The 15749-nt window shown below is 51.3% G+C and overlaps 1 protein-coding gene across 1 annotated transcript in view; it reads left to right on the forward strand.

Annotated features, from left to right (window-relative positions):
- The first annotated feature begins 6771 nt into the window (after positions 1 to 6771).
- Positions 6772 to 15749, forward strand: part of TTC39A (tetratricopeptide repeat domain 39A) — a 58849-nt gene continuing 49871 nt past the window's right edge. The window contains 2 exon segments of the mRNA XM_044003073.1: positions 6772 to 6862; positions 13624 to 13728. Of these exon segments, the coding sequence (XP_043859008.1) occupies positions 6825 to 6862; positions 13624 to 13728 (143 nt within the window). The 5' untranslated portion in view covers positions 6772 to 6824.

The following is a 15749-nucleotide window of genomic DNA, read 5'->3' on the forward strand; positions in this document are numbered from 1 at the left end:
TTGATTCTGATATACTGACTGTGGGACTCTGGACAAATTATTTGACCTCTTGTGCCCTAGGCATCTCTCTAAGACTCTAAGTCACAGAGAATGGGCTGTCCCGCATCGATAGAGGGACTTCCCTCACTCGGGAGTTCTCTATGCCAATAAAATCCCAGGTCCAGCACTGATCTCTATGCCTTCAGCCAAGCCCCCACCGCTAAGCTATTCTTCCAAAGTTATTCCTTTAATTCTCTTGTACACTTGTCACAGATCTCTCACTCTCTTCCAGCTCCTGCCCTCAGGAAGCTCACAGTCTAACGGGAAGAGCAGTTATACACTGATCTGCACAGTGTCAATGGGAGGGACTTTCAGAGGGCAGGCAGTGGGGCAGGGGCAGGAAAGGCGTCTTCCAGGTAAGCTGAAGAAACTGAAGGTGGGAACCTCAGAGGGGCAAAGGGCCTCTATTTCATGCCAGACAAGGCTGGCTGAATGAATAAAGTAAGGATGCTCAGCCTGGAGCATGGGAGCACAGGACCCTCCTGAAATGCAGGACTGGCTGCTGTGTGGTGGTGGGGTGGGGTGGGAGTTCTGATTGCCCCCAGAGGGCAGAATCAGAAGAAATTGGGGGAAGTTGAGGGAAAAGGAACATGATACTGTGGGAAAGGAGTCAGAGGACCTCAACTTGATAGTTTCTGTGTGATTCTGGGCAAGTCATTGAACCTCACTGAATCTCAGTTTCTTTATATGTAAAATGAGGTATGAGACTAGACCAAGAGTGTCAAATACAAATTGAAACCCACTGAACCGTACATAAGGATCCCTGCAGGCCACACATTGACTTAGAAAATTACATTATTACTAGCTGGGTGACTCTGGGCGAGTCACTTAACCCCAGTTGCCTCCAAAAAAAAGAAAGAAAGAAAAAGAAAAAAGAAAACCACAATATGTTCTATTGTATTTTTATTTATTTTATTTAATATTTCTCAATTACATCTTTTGGAGGTGGTCAAGGTTAAGTGACTTGCCCAGGGTCATATCAAGCATCTGAGGCCCGATTTGAACTCAGATCCTCCTGACTCCAGGGCTGCTACTCTATCTATTGCAACACCTAGCTGTCCCATCCCTATTAGTAGTAGGCCTCCACCAGTTGCGGACGACCACGGATCAGCGCCTTGAAGAGCCACAGGCCACAGTGTGGCTGTGCAGTCCGATGTGGGAGCCGCAGCTCCTGAGTGACTTATAACCGGTAACTGCTGCATCCCGTGTTGTATCTATCCCATAAGGAGTAGCTGGAGTGTCCTCTCCAGGGCCTGGGCGGATCAATATGGAAAACAAGCTGTTGCCTATGCAGCAGGTTTTCCCTCTCCGTGCACATTGGTGGATCCAAAGGAGAGGCAGAGCCAGTACAGTTTGGCACCAGTGCCGCAGCAGGAGTTGCCAGAGGGATGTGATGTCCAACATCCAACTGCCTAAGGGACTCTGACTCCTGATTTTTCCTCGGGGTTCACTCCCGAAGCCTTTCCCATATATGGGTATAGCCGCAAGGCAGCTGAGGTTTAAAATCAGGGTTCCTTCCCCTAGGCGGGTTGCCTGCTAAGGCTAACAAGCCCCACCTGCCCAAAGCGACTGGTTTTAAGGTGCCAGTGATTCGCCTTCACCCCTTCTCCTGTTAGTGGAAACAGTTCTGCCACGAGAAGTCCGGGAGTTGGGCTTCTGTTGTCAGAGGCTATTTGAGACGCATGCCATTGGAGCATTTTATAGAGAGTGGGAACTTATCCCCACTCCCACCCCGGCATGACAAACCTTTTGGAACCCATCCCTATTATTATTTCAATATTATTATTGTTGTTGTTGTTGTTATTTCAATATTATTTCAATCTGGTTTGGACCCCCTTGGGAGTGTTGGGCTCGGTGCCTGAGCAGTGTGTTTGACACCTTGGATTAGATGACCTCTGAGGTCCCATTCAGCTGCAAATCTGTGACCCTGCAAGATGCACAGATGGGAGTGTGTCGCCTTATTTCAGAAGATGGTCCGTTCCTCACAACCAGCTTCCTGGAGAGCTGCTGACCCACCTTCACTGAGGTCTTGGGACCCCGTGCCGGGAACATTGTCACCAGGATTCTGGCTCAGCCTGGGGCTGGAGCCAAGCATTTGGCTCATCTGAGTGTGAGATGCTGTGACTCGCTGTGGCCCAGACCCACCAGAAGTGTCCTTCCTCCATTGTCTCCTTTCCCTGAGGTCCTGACAATCCTGACCACAAGGAAGGTGATCAGGGCCAATGTGCCAGCATCTGTTCCTGAAGATGGGGGGGAGGGGCAATCCTACAAGGAATGTGACAACACCCTTTGCATTAAACCAACATGTACAGGTGGGCAAAGCGTGCATGGCCCACCAAAAGACAGGATGGAAAATGTGGTTCAGGCTTACACCCTTAGAGACTCTGAGGAAAAAAATGTAGACACCGGACCTGGCCTGTACCCAATGGCAACCCCCAAAGTGAGAATGATTCTATCTCAATGGAAGGAACCAACTGGCTACCCAACGTGGAGTCAAGGAAGGCTTCCCTGTGGGCAAGGCAGGCTGCATTCCTGGCCCAGGACGGACAGGGCTGGGACATTTCCCCTCTCTGGGCCTGTTCTCAGCAGTGCCTGGAGGGAGGACCCTGGGGCCTCTTGGCTGAGAGCTGGGAGGAGCCTCACAGGCTGCCTGAGCCTTAGAAAGGGCAGCACCATCAGCAGGGGGCCGGGGCACTTGATTTCATGCGTTATAGCTCTATGAAGTAGGCACTACAGGTGCGACTTAATGTGCAGATAAGGAAACTGAGGCAGGGACAGAGGAAACTGAGCCCCACTCAGCTACTAGGTCTAAGGGGGGGAGTTCAAACCCCACTTTCTCTTGGCTTCAAGGCCAGAGGTTTCCTCTAAATCACACGGATGTCACTAGAGCCTTGGAAGCCCTGACACTCTGTTCTCGGGACCCTCCTAGTTTGAACATTCCTTGCTCTAAGGTCCCTAAAGCAGCAATGGATAGAGAAATGGGCCTGGAGTCAAGAAGACTTGAATTCAAATCCTACCTCACACTTACTAGCTGTGTGACCTTGGAAAAGTCACTGTATCTCAGTTTCCTCAAGCTGTCAGGATTTGTGAGGATCAAATGAGATAATATCTATAGCATGCCTAGTGCAGTGCCAGGCATATAATAGGTGCTTAATAAATGTTTCCTCTCCCTCCCTCCCTTCCTTCCTTCCTTCCTTCCTTCCTTCCTTCCTTCCTTCCTTCCTTCCTTCCTTCCTTCCTTCCTTCCTTCCTTCCTTCCTTCCTTCCTTCCTTCCTTCCTTCCTTCCTTCCTTCCTTCTTTCCTTTCCTTCCTTCCTCTCCCCTTCCCTCCCTCCCTCCCTTCCCAGCTCTTTCCTCCCTGGTCCTCACTCTAGGGCATCCCCGCCTCCTCCTTCTGATGTCTTCTGTATTCATGCTCTCTTCCAGCTGGGTTTCTATGACCCTTCCAAGGTCACATTGCCTCCAGGATGCTGGGAAACATTCTGAGCAGCATGACTCACATGCCGGTCCATAGCTCATCTGTTGCAGGGGTGTGGCCTCAGGGGCGGGGCAGTGGGAACTCAGCCAGGGCTCAGCCTGGGGAGGACTGGTGGGTGTCCCCAGGAAGCACTCCTTCCCTGCCCTAGGCACCCTCCCCTTCTTACCTCTGAGTCAGAAGCCCCAGCCCCTGCCACATGAGCATCCTGGACATCAACATTGTCCACACTTACCAGCTCCTTTTACAGACAAAGAAACTGAGGCCCAGCAGGAGGGTGTGATTGGCCCCAGGTCACCCGGGGAAGCGAGCAGTGGGGGTCCCTGAGGCAAGGGCGCACTTCTTTTGTACAGACTTTGTGTCCTCAGCCCCCAACATTGTTCTTTGGCCTGGATTGGTGGGTTTTTTGGTGTAAGGAACTCCCAGCAAGAAAAGTCTCTCTACCAGTGCAGACGAGCACCTTCTCCCCAACTCGGAGAGTGGTCCAGAGCCCCGAGAAGTCCATTGGTGAGCCTCAGGTCTCACAGTCAGCATGTCAAGGCTGACCCCGCTCTCTTGGCTCTAAGGCTGGACCTGCCTCTGATGAGATGGTAGGCTTCTAATTCTCTGTAGATGCTGCAAAGCTGGGATCCTAAAGGATCTTGAGTAATGATCTCAATTCAAAAAGGAAACTCTGATAGGCAAGAATGGATGGGACTTCTTGGACCTGGGTTCAAGGAATCAACTTTGCAAGCACGAGAAGGGGGAGATATGGCCAGATGGCAGTTCGTCTGAAAAAGATCTAGGAGTTTCAGTGGACCACAAGCTCAGCAGGCATCAGTAGTATCTCCAGGTAGCCAAGAAGGCTGCTTTAAGGGCCTAAGTGGGACTTGGATAGGGGTCTTCATGACTCCCACTATGCTAGCTGCCCTATTAAATATTTGTCATTGAGCACCAGACCGCTGACTCAGTCGCCATGCTCAGTCCTGTCCACCTCACTGCCTCTGCCCTAGCTGGTCCAGTTTTGCTCTGGACTAGCTGCATGTGGGGCAGAGGGGCCGAGATGGGGGAGGGACAGGAGGTGAGGTGGGATAGATCTGTTCTACACTGGCCAGGACAAAGGGACTGGGCAGCACAGACCCAGAGGGTGGGTTTTGTAGACAGCGGACCAACATGTGAGCTGCTGTTGGTTTTCAATAAATATTAATTAAGCATTTGGTAGGGGGCAGCTAGGTGGCACAGTGGATAAAGCACTGGCCCTGGATTCAGGAGGACCTGAGTTCAAATCAGACCTCAGACACTTGACACTTACTGGCTGTGTGACCCTGGGCAAGTCACTTAACCTCCATTGCCCTACAAAAAATTAATTAAGCATTTGGTCAAGGTCATGTGCTCAGAGCTAGAAACAGGGTGTCTGGATGCAGATTGGCCCAAGATCTCAGCTTCTCCTAATGTCCAGGTCCCTCTGTGCGTGCGTGTGTGTGTGTGTGTGTGTGTGTGTGTGTGTGTGTGTGTGTTTGTGAGTGTGAGTGTGAGCATGTATATGAGTATATATATGTATGTGAGAGTGAGTATATGTATGTAAGTGTATGTGTCTAGGGGATTAGGGACAGGTAGGCAGGGGCCTTAGGGCAGCTAAGTGGTATAGTAGATAAATTGTCAGGCCTAGAGTTAGGAAGAGCTGAGTTCAAATCTGGCCTCAGACACTTATTAGCTGTGTGACCCTGGGCAAGTTACTTAATCTGGTGTGCCTCAGTTTCCTCATTTGTCAAATGAGCTGGAGAAGGCAATGGCAAACTTTATTTTAGCAGCTATATAGAGAACTTGGGTGACCTGATGGGCAAACTAAGGAATACATGGTGGGCCAAAATATGTGATCAATGAGGACCTGGGTTCAAGAAGTGGTTGTCTGGAGAAGACTGAAGGACAGGCAAGTGGGGAGAGTGAGGGATAGCAGCCAGCTATTGAGGGACTGTCCCAAGGGCCTGGGGGAAAGAGGGCCTCCAGGGGGTTAAGTGGACCCACTTTTAGGAACTTATAGTTAATTCATCAGTCAATCAACAAGCATTGATTAAGCAACTACTATGTGCTGGGGCCCTGTGGGTATAAATGCACTGAATGAAACATTCCCTCCTTCTAATGGAGAAGCGAGACCACAAGGACAGGAAGCCATGGACAGCAATCCCACGGAATGAGGAGGCGTTGACGGGGTAGAAATCTGCACTGTGGGAGCAAGATCACAAACCCACTAAAGTCTTGAAATCAAGAAGGCTGGATTAGAGAGGAGAGAGCCTGGAGTCAGGGAGACCAGTGTTGGTCTGCGCTGCCTAGGACTGCCAGATCCATCTTTCCGAAACACCACTTTCACACGGTCACTCTCCTGCTCAGTCACCCCCCTTGGCTCCCTACTGCCTGCAGGATCAAGTCCCGACTCCTTAGGCAGATAACAAGGTTTTCTGCAATGTGACTCCCTCTCCATCTTTCCAGCCTCATCTTGTCTGCATGAGCCCTACGTCCCAGCAAAACTGGACTCATGGGAAGAGCCCTGGATTCAAAGTGAGAGCCCTCGGTTTGGGTGCTGCCTCAGATGGGTAGTAGCTGTGTGACCATAGGCAAGTAGCTTAGCCTCTCTGAGCTCATTCGCTCCTCTGCCAAGAAAAGGTAGTGATACTTAACCACCTTTCTCAGGCACGTGGGTGTGGTGAGTGGGGCATGTGAGAACATGGAAGTGCGTGGCTTTGATAAGCCATACATCATTGCACACATACATGCAAGGCGTAACTATTAGGATCTTTCCTGTGAGGGTTCCTGGGCAGGGGTTATCAACCCATTTGACGGATGAAAAACCGAGGCCGAAGAGGGAAGGGGATTTACCCCAACCATGGGGGAGCAGCCATGCATCCTCAGTCCCGCCAGTTGCTTGCCACCCCTGCCAGCTGTGAAGCCTTGGGTCAGTCCCTTCCCTTCCCTTCCCTGGGCCTCTTTTTCCTTGTCTATCAAAGGAGGGGGCTGGACCAGATGACTCGGCGGTCCCTTGTGTGTTTGAATCAATGATTCTGTGACGCTGGACACCCCCTCCCCCAGCCTAGCTCTCCCTCCCGGTCTGATTACCCTTCCCCAGGAGGCAGAGGGATGACTTAACAAAGCAAACAGATGGGGCTCAGGTTTCAGCTGCACCTGAGCCCAGCTGGCTGGCAGAGCGACGTGGAGCCCTCCCTTGTGGCCAATCAGGGCAGGCCAGGGCCCTTGCCCTCTCAGCCTCTCGGCAGCTACTGGGAGGCAGGAGTCCAGCCGTTCCCTGGAGCTGGACGGGACCCTGCCCGGCCCCCCAATGAGCACACCCGGGGATGAAGCCTCCCTGCCCACCGGGTAAGTGCTTCCCAGTGGCCAGGCTCGGGCAGCAGCTGCTGTCTGGGATGTGTCGGCTGGAGCTGGGAAGGGGAAGCTGAGCATGACTAATCAGTGGGGGGGGGCGGGGTGGGGGGGGGGGAACGGCTGGGCCCTGGGGGTGGCAGCCGCATGGGTGGAAATAAGGTGGGGGGGGTCCCCTCCCTCCACTCAATGGGAACTCTGTGCCTTTCTCAAGGCTTCAGGGCCCATGTGGCTTGTGTCCCCAGAGCCAAGCCCACAGGCAGGATGGGAAAAGGTCTAGGACACTTTCTTCTGGGATGTGTGGATGTATAGGGGGCTTGCTGAGAGGGCAAGAGATGGAAGGAAAAACCTCAGAGGCCACTGAATACAATCCACTCTTTTAATAGTTGGGGAAACTGAGTCTCAGACAGGTCAAGAGCATGACCTCGGGTCACACACAGAGGATCATAGAATCAAAGAAGTTGGAAGGGATTTCAAAGGCCAGCCACTCCATGGAAACTGAGGCAGCCAGGCAGGAAAGAGGCATTTATCAAGTGGACCAGCCACTATGCTAAGTGCTCTAAGATTACTATCTCACTTTATCCTTACAACAACCTAGAGAGCTAAGTGTTACTTTTTTTTTTCTTTAGTGAGGCAGTTGGGGTTAAGTGACTTGCCCAAGGTCACACAGCTAGTAAGTGTTATGTGTCTGAGGTTGGATTTGAACTCAGGTCCTCCTGAATCCGGGGCCGGTGCTCTATCCACTGCGCCACCTCGCTGCCCTGCTAGTCAACTTCTGATGTCAGGTCTTCTTCCTGACTCCCAGACCAGAGCTTTATCCACTGGAACACCTAGCTGCCCCCAGTGTTAGCTATTATGATAGCTGGCAGGGCATCTAGTCCAACCCCCTCAGGTTACACGAGGAGGAACTGAGGCCAAGGTAGGTGAAGTATCTTGACCATAGGCTTCACACTGACAACACAGAGAGAGGAAGTTACTGGGCCTCAGTATTGTCATCTGTAACTAGGACATCAGGCTCGTTAATAATACTAGGGGCCCACATTTTATATAAAAGGGGGAGGGAGAGAAACAAACATTTCTGAAGGGCCTGCTCTGTGTCAGGAGCCATGCTAGGTAGTAGGGATACAAAGAAAGGCAAAAGACAATCCCTGCCCTTGAGGAGCTCACAGTCTTAAGGACGGGGGACAGCATGGAAATAAGGAAGACAAGCATTGATTAAGCACCTACTTACTATTTGCCAGGTACTGTGTTAAGCTTTTTTTTTTTTTTTTGGTTGAGGCAATTGGGGTTAAATGACTTGCCCAGGGTCACACAGCTGGTAAGTGTTAAGTGTCTGAGGCCAGATTTGAACTCAGGTCCTCCTGAATCTAGGACCGGTGCTCTATCCACGGCATCATCTAGCTGCCCCTAAGCTTTTAAAATAAATATTATTTGGACAATTATACACACATAATATAGAGACTGGATAGATTAGAAATAATTCATAGAGAGAACCTAGAACCAAATCCTGTTCTGATCTGAGGACTCCTGGTACAGTGTAGTAGAAAATTATTGAGGGTCAGGAGCCCTGGCATCCAGCTTTGGCTCAAAGCTGGCCCCTCTCTCTGGGCCTCAGTTCACTAATCTGTAAAATGGGAGAGTTGAAGTACAGTAGGCAAACAGAATAACAGTCTCTCAGAGGAGCACAAGACCTTTGGGACAATCTAGCACTGGACAAGGAGCCCTGCTACCTACATTGTCCCTGATGAATGACTGTTCAGACTCTTGTTTGTAGACTGCCAGTGAGGCTCACCACCTTCTGAGTTGGCCAGTCCTATTCTGGGACAGTTCTCATTTCAGGAAGAACAGCCTAAACATTGTCCTGCTCATGTCCTCTAAGGCTCCTCCCAGCTCTGACATTTTCCATCCTTTTAAAAATTTCCTCCTTTTTTTGTATCCCAAGCACTTAGTAAAGTACCTGGTATGCAGTAGGCACTTAATAAATGTTTGTTGTCCTGACTTGTGTTAACCTGTTATTTTCTGAGTGCCTGTCTATTCTGTAGGCAATGGTTCCAAGTCACAATTCTAATCCTTAGTTGCCTGGGGGTGGGAGGAGGGCATAACACTTGGCTAATTAATTGTATTATGAGGGATAGAGAAATGCCTTGGCAGGAACAAAGGCTCTGGCAAATATCTGGGATTAGAACGCACCCTCTGATCATCTTTGGGGCTGAGCCACGAGTTGACTGAGCACTCTCCCTGCTCTTACTCACCCTGGACAGTATTTACCAAGGGCTGGTAAAGGCTGACTTGTAAACCAGGCTATGCCAGAGGTGGGCACCTTGTCTGCTGGTTGGCTGTCCCTCTCAACCACGAAGATTAGAACACTTTCCCCAAATCCTATATTAACTCTAATCTCCATATCTTTCTTCAGCATGGGATGGACTCTGGACCTTGTTGACTGAGGCATTTAAAGAGGCAATTTAGGGGCAGCGCAAAGAGTCAAATATGCATTTATTAAGTACCCACTGTGTGCTAAAACATAGGAATGGACCCAGACTAAGTGCTTGAGTTCCAGTGCCTACTTTTGCCAATTGTATGGCCTGGGACTATTTGCTTTCCCTCTCTGGGCCTCAGTTTCTTGAAGAAATTGGACAAGCAATCTTCCTTCCTTCCTTCCTTTCTTTTTTTTTTTTTTTTTGAGGCAAACAGGGTTAAGTGACTTGCCCAGGGTCACATAACTAGGATGTCATATATTTGAACTCAGAGCCTCCTGCCTTCAGGGTCCATGTTCTTCCATGGTGCCACCTAGCTGCCCCAAACTAGGCACTAAAGGAACCAGATTTCAGATGTGCCAGGGCAGAAGGGTGTAAGCCGAAGGCTCACCCTGTCTACCGCCCCTCTGGGGTTCAGAATGTTAAAATTTGTGACAGCAATATTGCCCTGAAAATCAGGGTTGTATGGATGATCAGAAAGGCCTTCAGGGGCAGCTAGGTGGCACAGTGGATAGAGCACGGGCCCTGGAGTCAGGAGTACCTGAGTTCAAATCTGGCCTCAGACACTTTAACACTTACTAGCTGTGTGACCCTGGGCAAGTCACTTAACCCCAATTGCCTCACAAAAACAAAAACAAAAACAAAAACAAAACAAGAAAGGCCTTCCATAAGTTTGTTTGTTTTTAATCAAGGACACTCACCATGAGGAGAGAGGAAGGGCAGGTGGGAGGAAGGAGATGACTATGGTGATCCCTGAATGAGTTTGGGGGAGGAAAAGAGGGGGAGAAGGGAGATGAGGGGGAAAAACTGGGTGGGCAAAAGAAATCCATACAGCTTGAATGAAAAGAGAAATTTTGAGTGAAGGGGAGGTGGTATCTATACCAAATATCTTTAATTAGATTCTGATATCTAAGAAATATGAAATTGACATGGGGATAGCTGATCAAAGGAAATAGTTTTTTTTAAATGCAAATGATCAACCCCCAAGGAAAAGAAAGCCCCCAAATCACTAAGAAAAATGCAAAATAAGCCACCTTGGAGTATCATCTCCTGCCTTACAAACTGACAAAGAACCAAGCTAGGAGCAGCCAGTGCTGGACAAGCTTTGACTTGGAAAAGGAGGAAAGCCGAAGACAGTCAGTCAACTAACATTTAGCAGGTGCCTACTGTGTGCCAGGCTTGGTGCTAAGCCTTGAGGATACAGAGAAAGGCGAAGAGTACTCCCTGCCCTCAGGAAACTTGCCATCTAAAGGGGGAGACAAGAAGCCAGCAACTGATGCCAACAGAAGACGACATGGAAGGAGGAAGGGGGACCCCAGAGCTGGGGATGGGGCTCAGAGAGGGCAGGAGAGAGGGAGCAAGGGGAGGAAGGCGGATGGGGAGAGAAGGAGGAGCAGGAGGAGGAGGGGGAGGCAGAGGAGGGAGCAGGGGGAGGAGGAAAGAGGAGGAGGCCCCCCTCCCCCCTGCTCTGCCCAGGCCCTCCAGCAGGGGGCGCGCTACTGCAGCCTCGCTCTGGTTCTGGGCTCGGCCTGTAGGGGGCCTGTGGCAGGGGGCGCCCGCCCGAGGTCGGGCAGCTTCTTCCCCTTTCCACGGGGCATGGGCCGGCCCGAGGGCAGCAGGGGGGCTGAAGGGCATGACCAATGCAGAGACTTGCGGCCTTCCTCAGTAGACCTCGGCGGACAAGCCTAGGCCCCAGCCCCAGGTAACCAGCAGGGGTTGGGGGAGGGGTCTCCCCAAGTCAGGGGCACCTCAGGCAAGCCCTGACCCCCTGTGGGCCTCGGGGTCCTCCTCTGTAAAGTGGGCGGTGGTCTTCTGGGAGGGGGCCACGTGTGTGTGTGGGGGTGCGCAGACCGAGCTCAGAGAGGCCAGGCCGGTAGCCTGGGTCACACAGGGGGCGGGGCCCCACCTGTGGAAGGAACCCTGGAGGGGCGGGGGAGCAGGGGGAGGGGCGGGAGAGGGGGAGGGGAGGGGGTGAGGGAGGGAGGTTGGGGGAGAGGAGAAGAAGGAAGGCCTGAGGCCCAGTTTGGAGGAAGGACCCTCTGACCAGGGCGGGGGAGAGAGACAGACAGACAGACAAAAGGACAGAGAGAAGAGAGAGAATCAGAACCACAGAGAGACAAAAAAGAGGAGAGTCAGAGACAGCGGCCAAACAGAAACAGAAACAGCCCAAACCAGTAAGAGACAGAAACAGACCCGCAAACCCCACCCCCAAACCCTCCGAAAAAACGGAATCCCAAACCCCGAGAACGTGTAGAACTTTTTAAAGAAATTGACACCAGCCTGCATCCCCGCCGAGGTCCCATCTCCCAGAATCAAAGGAGACAAAACTTGTAAGGGGCTTAGCACGAGGCCTGGCACAGGGAGCACGATGTAAATGGTGGTGGTTTTTGTTATTGTTATTATTATTGTTGTCATCATCATTATTATTTTCGTTGTTATTGTATCTGCAGAGCCTGGCACAGAGCATGCAGTTAAATGAATGCTTATTGATTGTCCTGAACAGGAATCACCCAGGTGGGATGGGCAGGGATGGGCTGCAGTGAGCGCCTCTGAAGGAAATGCCTACTTCTGGGATGAGGGGCAGGCAATTGAGTCTTGATGGGACTGGAGCCATGAGCTCTCTATGACTTTGGGCAAGTCATTCCCCCTTCCTAGGCCTCAGTTTCTCTCTGTAAAATGAGTGGATTGATCTATTATAAGGATTCCTAACCTTTGCTGTGTCCTTGACCTCTCTGGCTGTCTTGTAAAGCCTATGGACCCTTTCTTAGAATCATGGTGTTAAATGCATAAAATAAATTACGTAGGATTACAAAGGAAATTAATGAGAGGGAAATATGGTTATCAAAATATTCTTTAACAAACAGATCATTTTATGGACCCAGGATTTAGGCTCCCTGGTCTAGTTAATCTCTATGGTCTTTTCCAGTTCTGATATTCTGTGCTTGCTGTTGAGTTTTTGGATCCTGGTATTGGTCTTTACATTTTTTTTTCTATGTTCATTTAAAAAATTTTTTTAAAACATTTTAATTTAAAGTTTTGAGTTCCAAATTCTAGGGTTTTTATTTGTACCCATTAAGTTTCACCTTAATAGAGCTTTCTTGGTTTTAGGTTGTTAGAGGTAGAAGGCAGCTCAGAGAAGGCCCCCGAGAAGAGACAGGAAGGGGTTTGCTGAAAGTCACAGATCCAGGGAGGAGTAGAGCTGGGTTTCTGTCTCCTAAGTCTCAGCCTTGGCGGAGGTCACAGTTTGCTCTCAGACCAGCCCTGCTCCCAGAGAGGGGCAAGAGGCTGATGGCAGCAGAGGCTCTTGATGTACTCAGCCAGGCCACACTGGCAATGCTCCTGGCCTGAAGGGTTGCCTTTTTGCCTGCGCTGTACTGAGCATCTAGTATCTCTACTGTCTGTCCCCTGAGCAGGCTAGATACCTATTCCCTGATGGTCCTGGAGAAAGGCCTGGGCACTTGCCAGGGTCACCCAGCCAGTCAGGGATCAGAGTCACTTGACTACCACCACCGTTGTTTCTGTTTTTCATAGTGATTGGGGGGTGGTGCTGGGGTGGGGTCTGCTTGGAGCTGGGCCCCCTCCTGCTCCCTGCATGGGCTACAGCACCAGCACAGACCTAGGGCTGGGGGGGACTCTCAGATGCCAACTAGCCCAGCCCCCTCACAGAGGGGGAAACTGAGGCCCACGGGTGTGAAGGGTTGGGGGTGAGACTTGACTCCAGAAGCAGGGCTCTTTTCATTGCACCATTCTAACCCTATCAGTCAATCAACAAGCATTTATTAAAAATCATTATGGACTGTGCACTGTGCTAGGCACCAGGAGATCTAGTCCCTGCCCTCAGAGAGCTTACCCTGTATTGGGGGAGAGAGCTTTGACATGTATAGACAGCTAGAGAATAAATGCAAATAAGAAGCAGGTGGTCGGGGAGGGCACCAGGACAGGCTTTGTGTAGAAGGTGATGCCTTGGGCTGTGGCTCAGAGAAAGAGAAGGCTCTGACCTGTGCCGTGACAAGGATGAGAATGAAGTGGGTCTGTTGGCCAGTGCTGGCGCTCGTTTGAGTTCCAAGGCTCAGTCATCTGTGAGCCTGACCCCCCAGGGGAGAGCTGCCCCAAGCGGTACCAGTTGCCAGGGGATGTGGTGAGCTTCCTGTCCTCGGCGGTCTTCTTTTGATGCCCACGTGTCAGGGATCCAGCAGATGAGAGGACTCGGGTTTCTGTGTCTGGGCTGGACTCGGTGCTGCTGAAGTTGCTTCCATTTTAAAATTCTGTGTCTCTTTGGTGCAGACCCTCCATGTCCAACCTGAACGTGGCCTTGGACGAATGCATGACCGCCCTCGACCTCTTTCTCACCAACCAGTTCTCTGAGGCACTCACCTACCTGCAGCCCAAGTAGGTGCCACACTCCCTGACAATTTTGTTGGGGCTTGGGGACAGGGTGGCAGAGGGGTGGGGGATTATGGGGGGTCCTGCTTCTCAGTGAAGGTTCCGACTCATGTAATGGGCAGCACTGTGCTGAGAATCAGCATCACCAGCTGCTTTGAGCCTCAGTTTCCTTATCCGCAAAATGGGGATGAGAATGGCTCCTTCTTGGCAGGGACGTTGTGAGGATCAAATGAGATAACTCCACTCAATAAGTAAAATACAGGGACTGGCGAAGATGATGGTGCTGATGATGATCTTCTTGGCTCTGTGGGGATACCTTCTTTGATATCAATTGCAGCCCCTCCGGACCTGCCCGTCTGGAGGCACTGGGGGGATAGGATGTATCCTAAGAGCATTGTACAAGATAAAATGAGGACACTGAGAGCACTAGGGACTTGGAACAGCAGGGGAGGCTTCATGAAGGGGCGGGATCTGTTTCCTAGGCTGAGCTTTGAAGGGAAACAAGGCTTCTAAGGAGGAACAATGAAGAGGCAGGGGATCCCAGGCAGGGGGCACAGCCTGGGCAAAGGTACAGAGGTGGGAGGTGGAATGTCAAGATGAGGGCCATTTTGGCTGGAATGTAAAGTCCGTGGAACCGAGGACTAGGGAGGCAAAGGGGCTTATCTGAAGCCACATAGCCAGTCATTGCCAGAGCCAGACTGAGAGAGACAGAGAGAAGGGGAGAGAGACAGAGGGAGGAGAGAGAGCACACTAAAGATTTGGGATTGTTTTCACGTGTAATGATGACGGCAACACATCTGCCTCCATTGAAGGACCTCACCCACCCATGCTAACTCTAACCATTGTATACACAGCCTTTGTGAATGTGTCTGGCTAGAAGGGTCATCTCCTGGAAGCCAGCCTGCTGCCAAGCCCTTCTGGGCTTGGCAAGACTGGTGCTGGGATGATGGCACTTTTGAGTTCAGTTGCCTGTGGTGCTGGCAGAGCCCCCTGGATGCCAGAGTCACCTCACACCCCTGAGAAGCTTTGGAGATGGCTTCTGGGTGAGGGGGGATTAGACAGAGGACATGGGCTCCAGGAGAGGAGACAGCAGCTCCCATTCCTGGAACGTTTGACAGCTTCTAGAAGGCTTTCTTTACGTGACCCTGTGAAGAAGACGGGATAGGAATTATTACCCCCATTTTAGAGATGCAGAAACAGACCAAATGAGTGAAGGGGCAGGCAGAAGGTCATGTGACTAGCAAGTGTCCCAGCCGGGATTCAAACCCACTCCTGCTGATTCTAAGCTCAGGGCTCTTGCCTGAGCACCTTGGAGAGTCTGTACCATTCAGGGGTCAGTTGAAAGGCCTGGGGGCCTTTCACTGGGAGAGAAGACCCAGGCGAACATGACGGGTGTCTTCAGGGGTCTGAAGGACTCTCAGGGACCAGGATTAGCCTTGTTCAGATTGGTTCTGGGGGCAGAACCAGGAGCCGCCTGTGGGGGAAGGTGCAAAGAGGTTGATTCAGGCCAGATTGAAGGACAAACTTGGACAATGACAGTTATTCCAGAGGGGAATAGGCTGCGTGGGGATGTGGCAAATCCCGGTCCTTGGAGGCTGCTCCAAGCAGAGGCTGGAGGGTCACTTGTTAGAGGTGTTATGGGAGGGATGCTTACTCAGGTAAATGCTGGACCAGGAGGCCACTAGGGATCCTTCTGGCTCTGACACTCTCTGATCCTCTGATCTTATCTTTGCCATTTGGGGATAAAACCCTCAGTGGGTGACCCAACATGTCTGCAGGGGTTCTCAAGGATGGCCCTGCCCTTCAGCCTCCTCCCTCCCTTCCAATGCCCTGGGAGCCAGGGGTAGATGTTCCACCCAGGCTGCCTGGGAGGGCTGGCCTAGGGGGTGGGTCAGAGCACAAGCGAAGGGCCCTCGCCCCCGCCCCCTTCTTGAAGGCTAAACCTTGAACCACCACTGGCAGCAGGAGGCATCTTTATTCATCTGTTCCCCCTCATTGATTAAGCACTCATTGCACCAAAGGTTCTT

Source organism: Dromiciops gliroides, chromosome 4, assembly GCF_019393635.1.
Source record: "Dromiciops gliroides isolate mDroGli1 chromosome 4, mDroGli1.pri, whole genome shotgun sequence".
Lineage (NCBI taxonomy): Eukaryota > Metazoa > Chordata > Mammalia > Microbiotheria > Microbiotheriidae > Dromiciops > Dromiciops gliroides.